This window comes from Diplotaxodon limnothrissa, linkage group LG5, assembly GCF_057381915.1.
Source record: "Diplotaxodon limnothrissa isolate DT_005_m linkage group LG5, D_limnothrissa_male_GT1.1, whole genome shotgun sequence".
NCBI lineage: Eukaryota > Metazoa > Chordata > Actinopteri > Cichliformes > Cichlidae > Diplotaxodon > Diplotaxodon limnothrissa.
In genome coordinates, this window is record NC_140600.1 from 32,047,939 (window position 1) to 32,069,977 (window position 22,039).

A 22,039-nucleotide genomic window follows, 5' to 3' on the forward strand; every position below is an offset into this window, starting at 1 on the left:
ATAAAGAACCTATGTTATGCCTTGCATGTATGTATGTATGTATGTATGTATGTATATATATATATATATATATATATATATATATATATATATATATAAAATTATTTTTTGCAAGGATTTGATTTTGCTTAACTGGAAAACACATCTGAATGATATATTTGCCTGAAGTATAATCCTCAGTGCATGTGTGCACTGCCTATGTTTGTCCCAATAAACAGTGGGAACAGCTTCCCAAGCAGATGGCATGCAGAGCTGTCTTTAAGCTTAAAGTCAGGCAAAATTTGAACAGCCTTGTAGTCCAGCAGCACTTTACTATTTTTTTCCTGTTTCCTATAAACCTTTCTCCCACTATCCATTTTTTTTACTCTTCATTTTGCCATTTGTCCCCCCCGCCACCCCCGTCTTCCTCTCCTGTTCCCTTCCTATCTTAAGGATGCAAATCTAGGAATGCAAATGCTATGGTAAGCACAGGAGCAGGTGTGTCACAGCAAGGACAGAATCAGGTCAGCATGGACGCGCAGACATGCCTTGCATGCAAGTCAAATTGGTACAACATAGCCCCAAGAGGTCACTACACACGTGCCGCAGCTTAATGCCTGAATGCTGGACTCCTCATCTGGTGCAAGTAGGAAGCGCCACATCTGCCAGTCAGTCAAGTCTATCATAGACAAGAATACTAGTCTCTGAAACAAATTGTCAAGCTACATGATGTTGCAATGAACAGAATTTAATAGATGAGTGAATTTTGAATAAAAATGTGACATGTTTCCTGTCACATAAAACTCTACCAGTCAGTCAAGGGTGGTAGAAGCATCACAAGTTTGGAATTGTCGCCCTATGGTGCAAAATGCATCCGCTTTGCTGAGACACAGCTGTTTAACCATAAGGCAAGATTCAATACAAGTCATAGCTGACGGACTTTGCATTCACCGAGTCAAAAATAGCAATATTGCAAGAGCCGTGTGTAGTAATCACATAATATACATTTTCCAAAAACCTTTATTAGAACACAAGTCAGATCAGAAAGGATTCAGACTGGTGGGCATACAAACGGATGCGTCAAAGCCACTGTCAGAAATGTCGAGCCGATTTGTAAAGCCAGCTAACTTAACTTAAACCTTCTCTGGAGTCAAAGTATTCGTGTGAAAAGAAAGCATTATGATTCCAGCTGACATTTTAGAGCCAGTATATCTGAGGTAAAGTCATCCTTCTTTTTTTTAAAAAACATGTTGCCACAGAAATCAGTCCCAGTGTCATGGTCGGCTGTGTGGCAGGCAGGCAGGAGTGGTGGACCCAAAATGCAGGATTCTCAGGACACGAGGTTTAGACAGAAAATGCAGCTTTATTGCTGGAGCAGAACATCAAGATAAAATAAAACTCACAAAAGCAAACAAAACTCTAAACAGAGATGCAGGAGGACTGGAAATCCTAAACACGCAGCAAGTGAGGGTGAACAGACGTTAACGATGCGACACCGAGTAGGGGAAGACACAGACACTAAATACAAGAGGTGAACGGAGCAAAGAGGAAACAGCTGGGAGACACGGCTGACGTTGATTACACTGACGAGACAGGGAGAGCACAAAGCTGAACGCACTGACAAAGGACACAGACCTACAAAATAAGACAGGAAGCACACGCCAGACAGAGACAGACTCGTAAACAGGCATAATGACGTCATGGACAAACAGAGGGACATACGGGCAGAGAAGACCAAGCACAGGCAACCTAAACCAAACATAAGGGCAAGATAACAAAACCTAAACCAGACATAATCATCATCGTCATCAACATCATCATCAGAATATAATTGTAATCAAAACAGTATCACCAGAGAATAACCAATCCATAATGCAAAAATAAACCAAAACATAAGAAACTCAAAATGCTGGGTCGACCCGACCCAGGACCGTGACAGTACCCCCCCCACAAGGGCGGGCTCCAGACCGCCCAACAGAAGCACAAAAAACAGCCAAAAACAGAAAACAACCCAACCAGGGTGGGCGGCGGGGGACCAGGAAGGAGGGACAGAGCCCAGAAAGACCCAGAAGGTCAAGTTCAGGGGGCCGACCCGGAGGCCGACAGCGCAGGAGGCCAAAACAGTTCAGTTCCGGGGGCCGACCGTGTGGACGGCAACTGCGACGACGGGCAAACAGTTCCGGGGGCCGGCCACGCGGAAGGCAGTGGTGGCGTTCAGGAGGGTGTTCAGGAGGGCGTCCACGGTGGCGGAGATGCCCAACAAGCGGCCTGGCAGATGACCGACGATGTGGAGGCGGTAGTAGGGGACCTGAAGGCTGCGTGGCCCCTGCAGCCCCAGGCGAAGCGGAGGCTGGACCAGACGAGGCGGAAGCGGAGGCTGGACCAGACGGGGATGACGAGGATGCAGAGGCTGGACCAGACGGGGATGACGAGGATGCAGAGGCTGGACCAGACGGGGATGACGAGGCTGGACCAGACGGGGATGCAGAGGCTGGACCAGACGGGGATGCAGAGGCTGGACCAGACGGGGATGCAGAGGCTGGACCAGACGGGGATGCAGAGGCTGGACCAGGCGAGGCTGAAGACACGGAGGCCGGACCAGGCGAGGCTGAAGACACGGAGGCCGGACCAGGCGAGGCTGAAGACACGGAGGCCGGACCAGGCGAGGCTGAAGACACGGAGGCCGGACCAGGCGAGGATGAAGCAGTGGCTGGACCAGGTGAAGCGGATGAAGCCGAAGCATGCGCTGGACCAGGCGACGCTGAGGATGCTGAATCCGGACCAGGCGACGGCGTGGAGGATGCAGCAGAGGCCGGGCCAGGCAACGGCGTGGAGGATGCAGACGGAGGCGCTGCAGCAGGTGGCGGCATGGATGAAACTGCTGCTGCAAGCGTGGATGAGGCTGCTGGTGGAGCAGCTGGTGGCTGGACGGGCCCCTCGGGCCCCCCAGCTGACGAGGAAGGAGGCTGGACGGGCTCCTCGGGCCCCCCAGCTGACGAGGCAGAAGGCTGGACGGGCTCCTCGGGCCCCCCAGCAAAAACAGTCTCAGAACCAGTGGGCACTGGAGCCCCTGGCACACACAGAACAGAACCAGCAGGTGCGGAGACCTCTGGCAGGAACGCAACAGGACCAGCAGGCACACGGGCCTCTGGCAGGAACGCAACAGGACCAGCAGGCACACGGGCCTCTGGCAGGAACGCAACAGGACCAGCAGGCACACGGGCCTCTGGCAGGAACGCAACAGGACCAGCAGGCACACGGGCCTCTGGCAGGGACAGAACAGGACCAGCAGGCACACGGGCCTCTGGCAGGAACGCAACAGGACCAGCAGGCACACGGGCCTCTGGCAGGGACAGAACAGGACCAGCAGGCACACGGGCCTCTGGCAGCGTTGATGCTGACTGGGGCTGAGCAACACATAGGTTAGGCTCAGGAGGCAACAGTTGGGTGCAGTCATCGGCTGACTCCTTAGCCCCCAGGGGTCCAGAGTCAACTGCGGGTTGAAACTCGGACTCTGGGGAGGCCCTGGAGGTAGTAAATGTCTCTAATCGGGCCAGCTTTCGAGGAACGAAAACAGTCCTGTTGAGCATGTTTTCCTGCTTAATACGAGTGAGAAAAGATGGCTGCTCAGCAGGAGACTGGGTTGAGAAAGACTGAAGTGACCGTTGTGGGGAGAATGAAACTAGTGAAGGAGCAGATGATTGAGCTGCGGGTAACGGAGTGGCTAACTGGGCAGCTGACTGAGCTGAGGGCAGCTGAACAGCTAGCTGGGCTGCTGAACGGGCTAACGGTTGAGGAGGTGTTTGTAGTGAGCGTGATGCAGGGGGTGGTATAGGCTCCCCTGAGCCTCTAGGGCTCGGTTTAACTAGCTGAAGGAGTTCAGAAGAAACAGTTCTGCTTAGGCTTCTCTGCTCTAAGAGAACAGGGCAGAAACAGCCCGTTAAGTCCCCCTCCCCATTCTTGGGTTGCGAACCCACAGCGCGATTCATAGATTCAGCAGTACATGTCAAAACTGAATTCAAACTGTCCGGGGTTAACTCTGTATCGACAGAAAAGTTCTTAGCAGGCTCCAACAGAGGGTGCACAATCAGAGTTTTGCCCATACATTCTGGTTCTTCAGCGGAAAAAGCATCAACATAATGAGTCAGGGAGTCTTTTCTTTCTACTGGGCCGGGGTGAACGTCCATGGAACAAACCGCCTTCACCTCACTACTCTTAGCCGTGAGAAGAAAACAGTTCCCATTACTATTTGCAGGTGAAGCAATAGGGGTACAGTCAACATCACTCACCATTGCCTGCTGTTCTGACGAGTGATTGGGCTCCGGTTGTAGTGAGGAATGACGGCGGTGGCGCCGCTTCCTCCTGGCGGCAGGGGCTGAGGCGACAGGAGAAACTGGTGACGATGGAGAAAAGACGTCCTCGTCCTCGTCCTGCGACCACATCGCCGCCAAGCAGGAGGCAGGTGAATTAAGCCCTGAGCGGCAAGAAGTGGAGCTCTGTGGCCGCGGTGCGGAAACGCCTTTCCCCTGTTGCAATTGCTGCTGTACGGCGGCCGACTCCGCGGAGAGCTCCTTGTGTTGCGGCTGCTGCCGATGCGACGGCTTCGGCGAAGAATACTGGGCGCGGACAAAAGCTGCAAGCTCCCGAGCCTGTAGCACCTCCTGGGCTTCATGCAGCTGGTCTATGAAGCCCCTAAATCCCTTTAGTGTGCGCAAATGAGGATTCCCCTCCAGGATCGCTTCTATAGCGTTAATCCCAACTGCCATAGTCTTAGCGTCCTTAGTGTGGGAGACCCGCTCGATCAGGCGGTGGATGCGGGAGAGGTCATGTTCCCGGGATGAATCCGCTGGGTCCAGGAAATGGTCGCATCGTTCTGTCATGGTCGGCTGTGTGGCAGGCAGGCAGGAGTGGTGGACCCAAAATGCAGGATTCTCAGGACACGAGGTTTAGACAGAAAATGCAGCTTTATTGCTGGAGCAGAACATCAAGATAAAATAAAACTCACAAAAGCAAACAAAACTCTAAACAGAGATGCAGGAGGACTGGAAATCCTAAACACGCAGCAAGTGAGGGTGAACAGACGTTAACGATGCGACACCGAGTAGGGGAAGACACAGACACTAAATACAAGAGGTGAACGGAGCAAAGAGGAAACAGCTGGGAGACACGGCTGACGTTGATTACACTGACGAGACAGGGAGAGCACAAAGCTGAACGCACTGACAAAGGACACAGACCTACAAAATAAGACAGGAAGCACACGCCAGACAGAGACAGACTCGTAAACAGGCATAATGACGTCATGGACAAACAGAGGGACATACGGGCAGAGAAGACCAAGCACAGGCAACCTAAACCAAACATAAGGGCAAGATAACAAAACCTAAACCAGACATAATCATCATCGTCATCAACATCATCATCAGATAACTAAAGAATCAGAATATAATTGTAATCAAAACAGTATCACCAGAGAATAACCAATCCATAATGCAAAAATAAACCAAAACATAAGAAACTCAAAATGCTGGGTCGACCCGACCCAGGACCGTGACACCCAGTTGTCTAAAAAAAATCAGGTTGGCAGAAATGCATTGAGGTCTGAGCCAAAAACTGAAGGTAAACAGATGGCTGGGTGACTTGCATCCATGACTGTAGACTGGAATAGAACCTCAGATGATGATCTTATGGTTGGGTGAGCTCATTACCAAATGAGATGAGGTATTTATTGAAAAGATCCAGTTGTTATTGTCTGATGTTATGTGACTTGCATAAATAAAGTGGAATTTAATGTATGTAAAATGTCAGATGGCACTCTAGAGTTCTCCTGAAATTAACCTTCAGAAGTGATTTATCATGGAATCCTGATTAATTTGTGAAACTCTTTTTGATTTAACTCTTACTAATTAACATTTGTCAGTGGGTGGAGCGGGTGGATCCTTCAGAATCGCTTGCTGTGTTATCTAACAGGCCTAACCAGATTAAATTTTGAACCTCAATCTTACCGCACACAGTGTGGTCATCCTCTCATAGTGAGAGTGATTGTAGCCACAGTCTTGGCACTACTGGGACAAATTGCCGGTTATATCAGCAAAGACACACCCACGGTCGTTCACAACTTTTCTCCCTCAGCAGCCACAAGGGAGGTTCAGAAAGCATTAGCTGCACAAAGCAAGTTTCTTTCATGACTTCTCTTCTGTAATGTAGTACAATGCTGTTAAATGAAAAGCGCAAACACTGTAAATAGAAGTATTGTTCACCATATCCAGGCATTTAATTTTTCAAGAATGAGAAATAAAGACCAATGTTTATATTCAGCTTAACTGTTAGCGAGATCAAACAGGGATTTTTGGATTTTATGTCATTGCTGTATCATATAATTTAGCACTTCAAAAGCAGGGGAAAACAGGGATTTACTATTACTCAGCTGCAATAGGAAATCATTTAACCCTCTTAAGCAGCAAGAAGTTGGAGTAATGTGTCAAAATCTAATGAATACATGTGTCAAATAAAGTTTTTAACAGTTAAAGAAGGACTAATACATTAATCTATATTTCTACGAATCTTGAAACATAATGTTGACTTTGCTAATAGTGCTAAATATAAATTGAAATTTCTCTTTAAAGATCCGATAGCAGGCAGCTTTTAATAGGATCCCTCGACTTTAGATCTCCAATAAGTGTTTCTGTGTAGTTTCTCACAGGCTTCCGGTACCTCTCTTTTTTGACTGCTAGTCCATTCTTCCTGTGCTTTTGTTAAATCCCAAACTAGTGATTTTCAAGATGATTCATATCCGGGGACTGAGATGACCACCAGGCATGTGCCTGGGCTAAATCGCCTGGTATTTCACCAAATCCGTAATGTCAGTCACAGTCGATTTTTCCCTTTTCTGCAACAGCTAAAGGCAACCACATCCATGCGTGCTTGTCTTGTTGGTGATGTCTTCTTGTCTGGGCCTTTCATGTCTTTAACTAATACACTTTGGTGAAATAACTGTTACCCTTTAAAACAATAACTCAGGTTGCCAAGTTGATTACACAGCTGGAGCACGTGCTGAGACAAGATTTTGGTACATCTTTATCACAGCTGAAGCAAATTCAGGTGCTGTTATAGCATTTTAGTTCCCAATAGTTTAATTATATCCTGACATGTGGTAAGTTTAATAGTAAGTTATTTAAAAACAACAGTTTTATGAAATAATTGAATCATTCTCATCTACATTTCTATATTTCACTCTGAATTAAACACACAGTTACGAAAATTAATGAATGGATGTATTTCAAAAATGTCATCCACCTACATAAGATGTTAAACATTTTAAACATGTTATTTTGATTACATCTCTCGACTCAAATGTGATTTATAAAAATTTATAAACATCTTTGGAAGGTTTAATAGATAAACCCTTAACAGCTCAGCAGGGCTAAATAATTTTGATTGCAGCTGTACCTCAAGTGATTTCAAGCCCCTGAGTTGAGACATTTAGAGAAGAAATGTTTTTCTGATGAAGCAAAGTCTCAGTCTATAAGCAACAATCAGGTTAAAATAGTTTATGTGTGTGCCATAAACAATTTTATAAGCTACAGCAGCATGGCCACTATTGTTTTCACCTTGTAAGTCTGTCTAACTGTCTGTGTGTCATGGCAAAATGTGGTCCTGGGGATGCCTACTATAGGTGGAACTGTCAAATAAGTGGTTTGAAGTACTTTCAGATGGGTATGTGGACAGCCGTGCAAGATACAGTCCCAAAATTTTACAGGTGTATAGTTGGGATCGGTTGTGAAGATTGGTGTCATGTCACCCGTGAGTACTGGGTAAAGGGCACCTGGAGTAGGCCTTGAGCCGCTTTAAGCTCTGATAACACAGTCTTTTGCATTCTTAATGTATTTGTAAGTCTCATAGGTGTCTTTATCTGGTTTATAAACATAAAAATATTTTCCACAATAGGCCTGGTGGGAGAACTCACTGGCAGCTGTTATGATCCCATCACAATATGGTCTTGTTTATTTAATTGTTTTCAGTTGAGTGAAAACATAGAACAGTTCAATGCCCTTAAAAATCCCTTCTTGATGAAATTCCTATTTTACTGTAAATAACATATTTAGCCACTTCAAGCACGAGTATAATTCAGAAGAATTGCTCAGTGGGATGAACAATTGCTTTGTGTTTTTAAATTTATTATTAATGCACTACAATACATCAAAACGATGAATGAAACGGTCTGATTGTCGTTTTCTTTGGTTTTGTAGATGAAGCCCCCCGCATGGATATGCTCGGATTAACGTGGATGGCACTTGTCCTCACAGTGACAGTGGAACTGACGTGAAACCTCTCATCCAAGACGTTCTCGCTCACACATACTTGCCCTTCTTATGTAACATCAACACATGCACACAGTAACACACACACACACAATCACACAAAACTTAATTCCCACAGTCCCACAAGCCTTCTCCAGTCATCAACAGACCCTGCATACGTCAGTCGATCAGGAAACAGTGCCACCACACGATGGCTCTACACTGTTTTTGTAACAAAAATAATAACCAAGATAATGATATGAAAAGAACAACATGATGAACATGACGGTAACCACCTCCTATATAGCCCCGCCCAGTTACACCTTTTTTTCGTTTCTTGTCCCACGTCTGCCTGTTGACCAATAAAATCAGTTGATTTGAAATGGAAAAGAAAAAAAGCATTTGGATTTTATTTTATTGACTCACAATATTATTGGTACTGAGATATGAAAAATGGAACTGATTTTAGACTGCGACACCACATCAACCACACCTGCTACATATCCTGGGATGTACCTGACTGAGAGCAAGCTGATAAACCATGGGAGAATAAATACAGATGCTCGAAGTGGAGACGCTTTTTTATTAATATACAAATTTCTTTTTTTCTTTTCTTTTGTTTTCTTTCTGATGGCTCAGAATGTACGAGAGGATTTAAATGCAGAAACTAGAAAAAAAATCTCATTTTGAGTGTATTTTGTGTACATCAGTGTAAATACTGAAAAATAATTAAAAGAGGTTATATGGGTTATGGTGAGGGATGGTTGCTGAAATAATTGGAGTTTACACTCCTCCACCCTTGTTTGTACTTCATTCAACTCTGTTTTCAGAGATAATTCTTGGCTGAAAAGGATGGAAACATTAACAGCCTTTTTGTTTCTCATTTTGGCTTTTTATATCTATATGGCAGGTCTCCAAGGACAGAGTAAAAAGTATCTAACATATGTCTGCTGTTTTGGGGTTGTGGTGCATGTGACGTTTGAAGATTCTTTCTCCTTTTGGTGTGTTGCAAATGACAGCACTGCAACTCATTGTCACTGGCCTGTAATCCAGTTATTTACTTGTGACATACTATCTTAAGTGACCTACATTGTGTACAATACGTAACTCTTACCCAGACATTTACAGTACTAGTAGGATCATTTTAGCCGCCATCCCAGGGAGGAGTTCACCTGAGGCAGCTTGTGTAAACAGGGTTGTTGCATTTGTTTCATTTCACCTCTATTAAAATGGAGAGATGACAAAACTCAAAAGCCTTGACTTTGCTTAAAACAGTGTTTCACAAATTATTTTTATTGTCCTGCCTTTTAATGCTGTGTACAGGCGATATGCAGCATTATTACTCATACCGAAGACACATGCTAATCAAGGTGGTTGAAAGAACTGTTGAAATTATTTAAATAAAATCCCACCATAATGTATAAGAACGTGTGCTGATCGACTCTGTGGAGAAAAAGACGTCTTTTTGATTTTTTCTAATGATATGGACCTCAACGTGGTTTTAGAAGGAGATTCTGACATTGCCATTAACTCTTCTGGCCTTTCAGTGAAAGATAGCTTAATGCAATGTAATCCTGCATTTTTTGGACTTGCAAATTGCAATTTAAGCTATTCTAAGGACCCAACATGTATTAAGGGATTAAGGTTTAAACCAGGTGGGAGGTAAGAGGAGAGATTTTGAAGCTTAGGTGAACCGAAAGGATAGACCTATCTGTTTGGTATATCAGCTCACCTTGCCAAAGTACTATCCATATTGCATACTGCATACGGGAGATGAGAGCTGCAGAGCACAAACATTATTAACAAACAGTCATATGTGCTTTGAATGACATTTTATCTGGCAAGGGAAGCAAAGGGCACAAATCCTTGTCCACCCACTGTATAGTATTCTAACTCGGCTATCATTGTAATTTTTATTCAAGAGGCACTTCTGTGCTTTTTGCTTTCACTCACTCATTTTACATTCAAGTGAGAAAAAAGGGTCCATTTCTGAATACAATACAATGTGCCAATTGGCTTTATATGATTTAATCATCATGCCAGAAGAAGTCTGTCCTAAATAGTTTGTGGATAAGGCTGTGTTACTGTTGTCCACATCTTACCAGTAGCTATGAGTACTAAATTCATAACCATATTATCGTGGACCAGAAATATGCAATAGATAAGAAAAAAGAGCCTTTAAATGCACTGCTTTGTCACATTTTCTTTAATCCAAAAGAAAAACATTGTGCATAAGCAAGAATCTATTAAAAAAAAGGTTTTAGTTTCACTTACTATGCTTTCTTTATTTTCAGTCACATGTTGTCGTTCTATAAGAAAGAAGTGAAAGCACATGACTACAATGCACATGATAATCGTCTTCTGAATGCTCCACCTGAAGCTAGAAGCAGTGGTGAGGATAAGAGGTTGCACAGAGCATTTGTGAATTATTCAGGAGGCAAATGTGCTTGCAGAGTCCAGTTTCCTTTTTGTTGTCTGCAGGCTGTCCTATCAGATGACCAAACATTGCCAGTGTGGGCTCGGAAATCTGACACACCCTGTGTACGAGTCCTCACGTGATGCATCTTTACAATGCTTCTAAACACGCTGTTAAGATGAATACTATTTTGTTGTTGACCACAGCCTCGCTGCTGTGTTATCAACAATACAAATGGCAGCTTGGCAGCAGCAACTGAGCAACAAATCTCCCATGAGGCAGAAATACATGTTTGAATCTAGTATAGTGTAGAGAAATAAATGACACTCCCAAGGTTATGTGTACAAAGACTTCCCATTTTATTTGCATTACACATGCTTTTATTGTTCAGATGGTGCTCTGTACACTTTATTGTGTTTATAATAGCATGTGACTGCCATTTAAGTCTCTGATACTAATCTTCAGATCATCTTAACAGAGACTAACTTAAGCATCTGCGCTGGCAGGGAAAGGACCTTTAATATGGAGCATGGCTGTGCAAACAGATGTATCCTGGTTAATAAGTATTTGATAAATGTCAGGTATCATTACTCCCCGCCCTTTATTCAAACCATGATTTCCTTCTGGAGAGCTAGAAGTATGTTTAAGCAAGTGAAGAAGAGTTATCTCTCATAATATTTTGGGGAATTGTTTTAGAAATGTACATAATACATTCTATGCATGAAAACAGCAAGATGCTGAAACTGAAACGTAACCCTGCAAAGTAAGGCTTTGTATTGCGGTAACTTTAACTCTTCCATTACACAACATAACATTTGAATAGTTGTGGGAAAAGGCTTTGTTGAGTCAACAAATTGCATAACCAAATATTGATCTATAGCGTATTTACATATTCCGTGTATGGATACTGAAGCTGCATGTGACTTGCCACAGGTGGTGCATGAAAGGGCCCCGCCTCTGCAGAGCCAGTGATGCAAATTGTGCCTCAAGAGCTATCATTTTACACTTGATCCTTTGGGCACGGAGGCACAGTCATCAGATCACAGCAGCTCTCTTACAATGACAACCAGACAGTTCCTATCAGCTGAGATGCACTGACAATAACGCTCAATAGGATCAGCCAACCAACTATTGCCACCAACATTGCTACAGCTATGCCCATTGCGGAGCTTTTGGGAGTCCAGTTCGACATGCAGCTGCTGTGGAAACTTAGTGTCTCTGCGGCTGCAGTGCTGCTGGTTTCTTGGGGCTACAGGTTCTACAGCTCCAGGCATCGAAGAAGAATCCAGCTCTATGTCAAAGACAAAGAGCCAGGAAATGCAACCTGCCAAAACTGCGAGACAACACTTCAACATCAAAGCTCAACAAAACATGAGACAGATGATGCGGGCCAGCAATCCAGATCGTTGCTAGCAGATTCAGATGACCTGACACATCAGGTTAAAACAAGTGAGGATGTGTTTGCAACAAACGATGACCACGATACCAGCATGGATGAAGAGATAATCACTTATGAGAAGCAGGGACAGGTTGCCACCAGTAATGTTATGTTTGGATCTGCTCTGAAACTCCCTGATCCAACAGAGAGTGGGATGGTCAGTACAACGGGGCGGCGCTCCCCTTGCATTTTGCAGAAGCTGGAGAGAAGTGTGGGTGTGGGCCGAGAGTTAAGACAGGACCTGGAGAGCAAAGGGTCCTACTCCAGCTTCCTCTCCAAGGCAGAGGTCAAAGTGGAAGATGCAAACATAGTGCTAGAAGGGACAGGAGACCAGGTTGTGCGTGGAAAGATATATGATTACTATGTTGAGTCATCTTCTCACTCTATTACAGATATTAATACGGTACTTTCTCAGTATGAGAGGGACTTTGAATCAAAGCCAGGGGAGTTTGGAAGCCATGGCAGCAGTTTCAGAGAGTCTCCATCGTCTTTAAACCCCATCACTATTCGTGATCTGGTTTCACCACAAAGCACTGTTAAAGATGCTTCCTCGCCAGGGTGCCTCAAGCTGAGAAAACCCCCAAGGCCTGTACTCTTACGCAAAGAGAGCTATCTGTCTGCAGCACAGGAGTCTGAGCTTTCGATCCCCTTTCTAACTTCAAGAGCCTCAACTCCAGTGACCCACTCTCGGGCTATAGCTGGCGATGAATCTCTCTCTGTTCACCCAATTATCAGTCCTGCTACTGACAGCAAAATCCTTAATGTGAAGGGGGGGATAGATAGAGAGACTGCAGAAGGGGCTCCATTTTTAGACTTTCAAGCAAAAATTCTTGATGACACAGATTTAGAAGTCTTAAAGAGTAAGCTTGATCTGGGTAATTGTTTGGAGACACTGTGCCTTGCTAAGAAACATGGCCAGACATCTTTGCAGAAAGCAGCCCTGGGGGTCATGTCTGATAACTACCTCCATGTGCTCAGGGATCCCAGCCTTTATGGGCGGCTAATGGCTGGTGAGCGGGAACAAATCCAGAGGCAAAGAATGAGGGGGAAGAGGTTTGTCATGGTTGCAGACATGGATCCTCAAGATTGGGTCAGCAACACTGAAGGGCGCAGAGCAACATCAGAGCAGAGGAGGACATCAAGCGCAGTGTACTATTATGATGACTACAAAGACACTTGGCATACACTCTGCCTAATCCCACAGGAGGTCATCTCTAAAGCCTGTGCTATGTGCACAATGGATAACTACTTATTCGTGGCAGTGGGCTGCCAAGGCACTGACAGAGAAATGACACCCTCAAAGCGAGTGTTCTGCTACAATCCTTTGACATCCATTTGGAAAGAGATCAGTCCTATGAATGAAGCCAGGCCCCGCTGCAAACTGGCAGCACTGGAGGGCTACATATATGCAATTGGAGGAGAGTGCCTCTCCACAGTGGAGCGCTACGACCCACGATTGGACAGATGGACATTTGTGGCTCCTCTGCCTAATGATACATTCGCTGTGGCACACCATGTGACAGTGTGCGATGGAGAGCTTTTTGTTTCTGGAGGAACTCTTAAATACATGCTACTACGCTACAACCCCAAAACTGACACCTGGAGGCCAAGTCTCATAGTAGGCAGCAAATACAAGACTGTAGATATTGTGGCTGTGGGAAGATTTTTGTATCGGTTTGATGTCAACCCAGTCCTGGGTGTCAGTGTGTACCGCTACCATACGGTGGCCCGACTGTGGTATGAGTGCAGCTCCAAACGGATTCTGCATTGCCCTGCGTTTCAGTGTGTCGCGATGAATGACACAATATATTGTGTCAGTCGCCACTTCACCATGAAGTTCGAGGCTGATGAGATCTCTCCTGCTTTCATAGATGAGGATTTGAGCATACTCTCTGCAGCCAAGGGCACACTTTTCCCCTTTATTCTTTCACTACCTGATAAGAAGCCTCAGCAGACTAGTGTGTAATGAGGATTCAATTTTCCATTGATGGTAAGATTAGATTGTGATTGAGTATCCTTACAAGAGCATGCTTTACATCAAGTTTATTGTTGCCTGGGTGAGTTTTGCTTCGGTCAGGTTTATGTTCAACTCAGCCCAGCCCCAAATTTCATTGCAAAATTGCAACCACTTTTCTATCATTTTTGAAGTGTTATAAAGATTCCCTTTCCACAAAGCAAGAAAGCATCTGTTTCTAAAAGTACTTTATTTTTATTGGATTGCGTATTACAGAAAGAATTGTGTTTTCCTCATGTCTCATTCTTGGCAATAGATGTAAATTATAAGACTCTTAATGGTAGTCAAACTACTGTTTACCTAGATTTACACAGGATGTGCTGCCATTGAAACTGTTTGCTACTTTGATTTGCAACTTCTTCTTGCTATTATGTTAGTTTTATATCATCCCAGATGCTTAATCTCTTTAATCCAAAGATAATTCATAAAAAAGCATCAGAGTAAACGAAATCATTCAGCGCTAACTGAACAAGAATTTAACAATATAATTTTAATCTATTACTGTGTCCCCTTGTGTAGGGCACAAATATATTTTACACAGTGGCCTGAATACAACGTCATTACTTACAGTTGCTCTTTAGATATGACATGATGTAAATGGGTATGCCATGCAATATAAATAGGTAAGCTTCGAAAGCATTTGTCACTGCACTGAAACACTCAGACTTGTAGTTATTTCTGTCATTTCAGTCACCTTCTATGGTGGCAAGAAAGATGTGTATTTGTTTTCAATGTGAATAAGATTAAGAACATCCTCAGCTCATTGTACCAAATGATATCTTCACTTTGTTATCTATTGTTTTATAAACATCAGAGGAATTTAGAAATTTGTCATTCAGTGAATATTAATCCACACTTAGTGACTAATTCTATTAAGATGTCTATTCTGCTGTTTGTGTGACTTGTAAAAAGTAATAGAATAATACAAGCTCAATCTAAATATGTGTGGTTTATTTTACTGTGTTGATTACATTAACAACTGAATATGCATAAGAATGATGCAAATATTAAATCCCTCATTGTTTCTTCATGTACAATTAAGTTCCTCACCGTACAGACTGTAAAGGCAAGGACTTAAAAGACAGCGAGAGTGACGTGTTGCTATAGCACCATCGTGTGGCTCAGAGGCAAATACAGCCGTTCTTTGGTAAGACGTGTTGTGTTGAAGATTTCTCATAACCCAAGGGTGTCATGTGACACACGGGCATCAGCAGCACAGTAGAGAGACTAACTAGCTAACAGTGGGTGAAACAGAGCTACACTGGAAGGCAGCAGGCAAGTGGGAAAAAGGGAGGCAGACGCAGATGGTTGACCATCAAACATAAGCATCTTTGATTCTTCCTAATTAAACACTTTGATTCTCTGTAATTAAACACCTAATGGAATGGGAGTTAGACACATCCCTTCAGACATTGCCTTGGATGACTCATTGCTTCTGTTTTACCTAAATACCCAGGTCAGTTCTGGCATCAACAGTATTTTTATTTATTTATTTCTCCCGCAGAGTATCTAGAGTAATACTAACAGCCCATTTCCAGTTTCACATACACTCTGCGCAGAGAAAGAACTTGCATGTAATTATGCTCTGAAAGGGTGGAGATAATTTATAGTCCCATCCCTTTCTCCCTCCCACACATTTAAATGCTAAAGCAACTCACCAGCGTAAATCTACAGTAGTCCTCACAAGGTAATGAGAATTGTCTTTAATTTTTTAAAATCCATTTGATTTCCCCAAATGGTCTGTTGAGTTAGGGTTTTACTTGTTGCCAACTACGGAAAAAGGGAATTCACAAACACAGCTTCTAAATTAACCAGTATTGGAGGCAGTTTCATAGCTACAATACTGAAATTAAGCCTGTTGTGATGGTGGACATAGGCTGAAATAATGATCCGGGACTTGTAGGATCAAGTGCTGTCTCAGATCCAGATCCTTGTTGTTACGATTGGCTTCATAGAGGTGGCTGGAGAGCATGTGTGAAGCCTTGGCAAAGCGGCTCTGGCAGAAGGCACTAAGTGGTTGCCTCTGGTATGCTGACCTGTACTCAGTCAGAGATGGAAGGTGTGACTGCTGTATTTCAAAATGGTGATTTGTGGTCTGCAGCGGGCCAAAGTTGTTTGGAAGTGCTGTAAAAGAAGAGCACATTAACTGCCATGTTACTGCAGCCATTAATTACATCGGTGGCTGATTTGGAACTATAAAAAGGCATCTGGACCCACCCCAGGTTAATTGTTCATGAGCTCAACTGCTGATGTATTTTGTTCATACAAGATTTAATGCACTTATGTTTGCACTGCACTCATACTCCTTGTAATGGCTTAATGTACAAAGTCATTTCCCATGTATAATCTCTGCCTTCTGGCAGTGTTGGCATGGAACTTACCAGAAGTCAGCTGGTCAGACCTCTCGGGCTTTTGTGTCAAGTTGTCTGCATGTCTGTGTTGCAGAGTGGGCAAAGCATTGATGAGGTTACGCCCGTAGCTTTCCGCATACTGTGTGACCAGATAATGTGAGGATGGCGGGTCATGGTGCCCAAAAATCGTCTTAGATGGAAGCCCCTGGATAACAATATAGAGAGATCTTAACGTAGCCTTCACACAGTGGCCTTCTCTGGATTAAGATATAGAGGGCATGACCTGTTCTTTTTCAATAATCTTCAAGAGGCTCACCATGTGACAGCGGCAAATTGCTCCAACTAACCCTATAGTATGTCCCCAGTAGGATTGATGATTTTACACATTTTTCATTGCTGCTGAGTCTGAACAGAAACTTGCTTTCATAAAGAGTTTTATCACAGGCCTTTATCTTGGCCATCAGTATTATGCAGAAGTGTTCACACTCTAGCGGGGAAAAAAAACCCTGACTTGCAGGCTTTTGACAGGCATTCAATTGGTGATAATACCATGAATGAGCAGTTAAAGGCTGACCTCAGCTCTCAGCAGGGCAGATCTTCTCTCAGAGATGTCTGGCTTGAAATCCCTGTGGGGTCGGTAGTCTACAGAACTGGTGCTGTAGGCTATCTTTGGCTTGCGAGTGAACTGTGTCGGAGAGAATAAACAGACATCACAAAGTGGACTGAGCAAGGGGGATATACAGGGACTTGAGCAATGATCCCAGCATAAGGATCAGCAGAGCTCACATTTCACAATTGACCTGCTGTACAGTATTCCTTAAGTCATTTCTCCTCACAAATCCTGAACCAGCAGCCTATGGCCAAAACTCACATCAATGCAATTAGTCTCCAGCTCTCGCCCACCAGGAGGCTGTGCTGATGTAGCTGAACTGAGGCCGCCTAATCACTTTGTTATAGATCTGACTACCAACTCAGGTTCTAAAAAAATGTTGGCGGGCTGCCATTAATGTAGTATTATGTTTTAGACACAGCACGAAAAGACATAGAAAGTCTGTGTTCTCAGGCTGAGGTGAAATTGTATGTTTAGATTGGAAAAACATGTTTTTCATACTGTGATATAGAGTTGGAAAGCCTGAATCGAAATGCTGCATTATCACACTGTAGAGTAAAGCATGTCGTAAACAGACAATATGCCTACCTGAAGTCTTTCTTCAGCCCAGTTGCCTAACAACACTTTGTTTGCATACTTCTGCTCTATTCTCCATCCGGTTTGGGCCCATTTATCCTGTGCATTGGCTTTCTGGTTCATACTTTGCCCAGTATCAAACACACCTGGGAAATCTAAAGCCCTGCTGGAGCTAGTTTAACTATTCAAATGGATAGCATGTAGGTGTATTCACCTGACTACATAATCGCTTCAGCAGTGGAGGGGAAAAAGAGCTCTGTTGCCATGGGTACAGCAAACACTGTGGGTAAAGCAAGCAGAGTGTCCTGGAAGCAAATAGAAGATGTCTTACATCTTTGTTAAAATGAAATACATTTCCTAAAGTTAAGGAATGGCATTTACCTTTTAGTTGCCTGCTCTGTATTGTTAAAAAGGTGCCAGAATATTGTATGCAGACTTGGTTTCCTTGGGCTACTTTTCATTTTTGGAATGGAATGAATTTGGAGGGGGGGGCTTCTGTGAACAGTATAATGGTAATGACAAACACTGGAGGCACATTTGTTTATTCAAATGTAAGACAAGATGGGAAGTAGAATAAAGTTTATTGCAGGATCTTATTTATTACCCTCACAGTGTTTTTATATAGTGAACAGCACCATCCACAACTTGCACTGCAGAGGGAAATGTGAGCCAGCCCTGGTTAAAAAAGTTAATCATGCCATGAAAGCCATCTAGCACATGCTGCCAGGTGACATCCTTTCCCAGGTCCAGAAGTCGCTTCCTGTAAAGAATCCCATCATCCCTCAGGACATCATATTCACAGGTAAGGATGAAGGTTCGCGGGGTTTTCTGAATGAGAGCATCGTCTGCCAGTAAAGGGGAAACCTCAGGTTCCAAACCCTCTTTAATTGCGTGATACACCTCCCCATCATATTCTGGGCTTGGGTGCTTATAGAAACCACGTGTGAGGCACTCAGGAGGTAAGTTGGAAGGGGATAACCATAGTTCGTAGCGTGGCCTGAGCTCAGTGGGGACATGGTTACCTTCCAGCACTTCTTGGCACAGAGAAACATCTCCATTGAGATATTGCAGGAAGTAGAATGCCATCCGGCCACGAAACAATATGGGCACAGCATGATTTTGCTGGTAGGAAGGCAAGTTGAAATCTGCCATCTGCAGGGCTGGGTAAATGAGGACCTGAGCGCAAGGGAATGGCAGATGTCGGTCCTCACTGCACGCCAGCCTTTGGCACAGTGCTGCTGCCAGGTTAGCCCCAGTGCTGTCCCCTCCAACTGCCACTCTGTGAGAGTCCACCCCGAACTCTGTCTCAGCCACAGACAGGAAGTGACACGTTGCTTTCTCACAATCATCCAGCTGGGCAGGATACCTGTGCTCAGGGGCTAATCGGTATCTAAGAGGGGTGAAAGGAAAAGGAGCAGTATGTTAAGTTGTAGCTACATGGTGGTTAAAATAGATTTACTATTTGTATGTGGAGTGGGGAAAAAGTGTAAATACCCAACAGATATCACAGTGGTGTCAGATTCAATGGCAATATGCCGACACACTTCATCAACAGAATCTGTTCAGGATTAGTAGGATAGAGTTATTAAAAGATTTTCGTCGCAGAAAAGAAGCCATAAATAGCCACAAACAGAAGGTGACACATCTTTGTCCTTTCTGCACCTGTGCTGAAAAATATTACACTTGGGTGCAATTTTGTAGTATTTCGGAATTTTGAAACTTTCTTATGCTGCATACCGCTCAAATGAAAATAGTTTTTACTTATAGTTCAAGCTGCTTAAAATTCAGTTCCACTGTCATAAAATTACTGACTGTAAATGTGAGGAAGTCAGGTTTTACTTGTATTTGAGCATTTTTATTTTAGTTAAGCAAGTGACTGTAACATCATATACCTATACTTCCCAATATCCATCCGCCTCCATGGAAATACATTAGACCTCTCCTCAAGCCGTCACACACAGAGGTAGGTTCATATACTCGCACTGGCACCTCTGAGAATGTCATGTCCTTCACTCGCAGACCAGCGGGAACTTGTTTCAGGTGAGAGAGAAAACAGGCCACGAACCATCGGGTAAAGCTAACCTGATGACAAATGCCCAGCCGATGTAGGATCCGAGCCTGGCAGGAGAGAAACAAAAGACTTACAACAAATAGGAGACAAAAATATATACAACCCTGATAGATAAAGTCAAAGTGAAGGTTATTTGGTTGAAAAAAAAAAACCCATTCATGACAACATCAAAGAAGCGGAACACATGACTTTGTCTTTGCACCTTTGTTGGTTATGATTTCTTATCTAAAATTTCTCTGATGTAAGCTTTATCAGGTGTTGGAGGACGAAGGAAGGATATCCACATATGACCTAAAAGAGTACATTTTATTCTCCACAAGAGGCGTTTAACCTAAAGGATAAGTTGAATATTTTTAAAAAGTTAACAAAAATAGATATGATTCCATACAGGCAACATACAAAACTAAGCACTAACACTTTTGCAGATACTGATACTCACCACGACTGCAATACCAACAAACAATCCATGAACCATGCGCAGTTTCCCTCTATTTGCAACCCCACAAGGAACGTCTGAATTCATCAGCTCAGCGTACACAAGTCCAATTACCAGAAGAAGGAAGGCTGCAACAAGAGCAGCGAAGCCAATTATTAAAATTGCCGAGCCGATGTCCATGGTGTTGCTGGTCTGCTCTGCTGAAGGTAAGTCATTAGGAGTAAATGTTTTATGTACCTGCTTTCAGCCTCTTTTCACCCCTCCCACAACCGCCTGCAATGCATTCTGACCTTGCTCTCACTTAATGACATTTTTAGCTGCCTGCTGCCCAGGAAAATAATTATATCCTTCAACATATTTTATGACTGTGTAGTCAAACGAATTACATGTTTCCCAAGGAAACCATATTGTTCCTCTATGGATATTGCAAAAAATATTTTATGTTAATAGAGCAGCTTTTTAATTACTTTCATTTCCATAGTTCCCATTAAAATACCTTCCAACACCTACTAACATTTTCACATTTTTCTGTGGTTCTAATGTGTGTGTGTGTGTGTGTGTGTGTGGGTGTGTGTCTGCATGTGTTTTCAGGTTTATTTGAACATATTGACTCCTACATGAGCTCTGTTGCTCATGCCTGTGCGTGGCAATGAGAAGCAAATTTATTGTCTAGCGTCTAAGGGAAGAAAATACTCAAAGATGCATGAAGGCTGACTGAAAAGACCCTTATCTGAACTTTCACTGTTGATCTGTAGATGGCAGTGATAGCATGAGTATAAATAAACAGGATACTCTGAAAAACAGTCTGTTTACACTGTGGCATTCTGTGGGCAGCTTAAACATATTTGCCAATGACTGCAATGTGTACTATGATGTTTTAGCAAATTCACTGACCTGTATTCGACATCTCTTCAGTGGAATATGCTTTGGCATAAGCTCCAGTGGGCTCTCGACTTTGAATCTGCATTTTGTAAACCTCAGAAATTTGCAAAATAAAGACAGCATCTGGAGTCGTGTTGTCTTGGAGTTTTTAGCAGCCCCCGAGAGCCTCTCTGTCTTCCCTAAGTAACTGAGCCTTGCACAAAGCAACCATTGTGAGGCTAAACCCATCCCAGTTGCTGAAAAAGTCTTGTATTCAGCATTGCCCAGTAAAAATCACAGTGCCAGGGCCAAACATCACAGACTGGAATCTTGTCTGAGGCTCGTGAATTCACAAGATTTGTTTAGGAGGTATTCATGCGGTTTTATTGTTGTCATCCTTCCAAGCTTCTGAGACCGGGCTGACCTATTTCCCAAACTGCATTGTCACATGCAGAAAAAAATATAGCGTGCTTCAAAAATACTGTTACCACAACAGACTGGGTTCAAACAACTAGTGGCGCTTTATACCAACAGTTGGAAACCATTACAAATGTACAAACACACTGTCCAATCAAATAACATGTTCACTTTTTTTTAAATAAACCTAGCACATTAAAGTGGAGGAAATACATGACTTTAGATTTTGACACAATCCAGACCTGATTTTTTTTTATTGAGGTTACAAATGTGTTAGGGGCTTTATCAGCTATGTGTTTGTTTGGTGCTCAGCTGATTCTTTGTTTCCTCTCTTTATTTGTTTCATTTAATTAATTTAATAGAACTGGCATTAGGCATTGTTGACGATGGCAGTCATTCATCTGGCGCTATTATATAAGAATATTTTGTACTGACTCGCAACAGTCAGTGAGACCTGTGATTGCAACATCATTGTTCTTCTGTGGCCAGCGTTATGTAACGAGGTGAAGTTCGGATCAGTGAAACTGTGAAGTGAGAGTTTGGGGTCCCAGCTGGGACCCTCGCTGCTCG

At 43.6% G+C, this 22,039-nt stretch overlaps 4 protein-coding genes across 6 annotated transcripts in view; 2 read left to right on the plus strand and 2 right to left on the minus strand.

Annotated features, from left to right (window-relative positions):
- Positions 1-8,633, plus strand: part of igsf21a (immunoglobin superfamily, member 21a) — a 203,676-nt gene extending 195,043 nt beyond the window's left edge. The window contains exon 10 of the mRNA XM_085354552.1: positions 8,229-8,633. Within this exon, the coding sequence (XP_085210678.1) occupies positions 8,229-8,305 (77 nt within the window). The 3' untranslated portion in view covers positions 8,306-8,633. The remainder of the gene's footprint in view (positions 1-8,228) is intronic.
- Positions 8,634-11,849: 3,216 nt separating this feature from the next.
- On the plus strand, positions 11,850-14,099 carry klhdc7a (kelch domain containing 7A). 2 transcript variants are annotated; one of them, XM_085354555.1, is made up of 2 exons: positions 11,850-12,134; positions 12,219-14,099. In XM_085354555.1, exons 1-2 carry the CDS (start codon positions 11,850-11,852, stop codon positions 14,097-14,099), a joined length of 2,166 nt encoding a protein of 721 aa, XP_085210681.1. The 2 variants fall into 2 exon arrangements, with proteins under 2 accessions (XP_085210681.1, XP_085210679.1); XM_085354553.1 differs by having other exon boundaries at positions 11,850-14,099.
- A 1,897-nt stretch (positions 14,100-15,996) lies between these two features.
- Positions 15,997-17,807, minus strand: cfap107 (cilia and flagella associated protein 107). Of its 2 annotated transcripts, none has more exons than XM_085354557.1 (4): positions 17,697-17,807; positions 17,073-17,183; positions 16,529-16,703; positions 15,997-16,271 (listed from the first exon to the last, which is right to left on the minus strand). In XM_085354557.1, exons 1-4 carry the CDS (start codon positions 17,805-17,807, stop codon positions 15,997-15,999), a joined length of 672 nt encoding a protein of 223 aa, XP_085210683.1. The 2 variants fall into 2 exon arrangements, with proteins under 2 accessions (XP_085210683.1, XP_085210682.1); XM_085354556.1 differs by having other exon boundaries at positions 15,997-16,304.
- A 483-nt stretch (positions 17,808-18,290) lies between these two features.
- On the minus strand, positions 18,291-21,158 carry aadacl4 (arylacetamide deacetylase-like 4). Its single transcript, XM_085354558.1, has 5 exons — positions 21,086-21,158; positions 20,195-20,319; positions 19,577-19,802; positions 19,179-19,242; positions 18,291-19,074 (listed from the first exon to the last, which is right to left on the minus strand). Exons 1-5 carry the CDS (start codon positions 21,156-21,158, stop codon positions 18,291-18,293), a joined length of 1,272 nt encoding a protein of 423 aa, XP_085210684.1.
- Positions 21,159-22,039: the final 881 nt, after the last annotated feature.

Coding starts and splice junctions, on each gene's coding strand:
- cfap107 (XM_085354556.1), bottom strand. CDS start 17,807: ATGAACCAGAAAGCCAATGCACAGGATAAATGGGCCCAAACCGGATGG. Junction 17,184..17,696: donor GGGCTGAAGAAAGACTTCAG/GTAGGCATATTG, acceptor TCTCCGACACAG/TTCACTCGCAAGCCAAAGAT. Junction 16,704..17,072: donor CTGCCCTGCTGAGAGCTGAG/GTCAGCCTTTAA, acceptor ATTGTTATCCAG/GGGCTTCCATCTAAGACGAT.
- aadacl4 (XM_085354558.1), bottom strand. CDS start 21,158: ATGCAGATTCAAAGTCGAGAGCCCACTGGAGCTTATGCCAAAGCATAT. Junction 19,243..19,576: donor ATGGATATTGGGAAGTATAG/GTATATGATGTT, acceptor AATCCTGAACAG/ATTCTGTTGATGAAGTGTGT. Junction 19,075..19,178: donor ACCACTGTGATATCTGTTGG/GTATTTACACTT, acceptor CACCCCTCTTAG/ATACCGATTAGCCCCTGAGC.
- klhdc7a (XM_085354553.1), top strand. CDS start 11,850: ATGCCCATTGCGGAGCTTTTGGGAGTCCAGTTCGACATGCAGCTGCTG.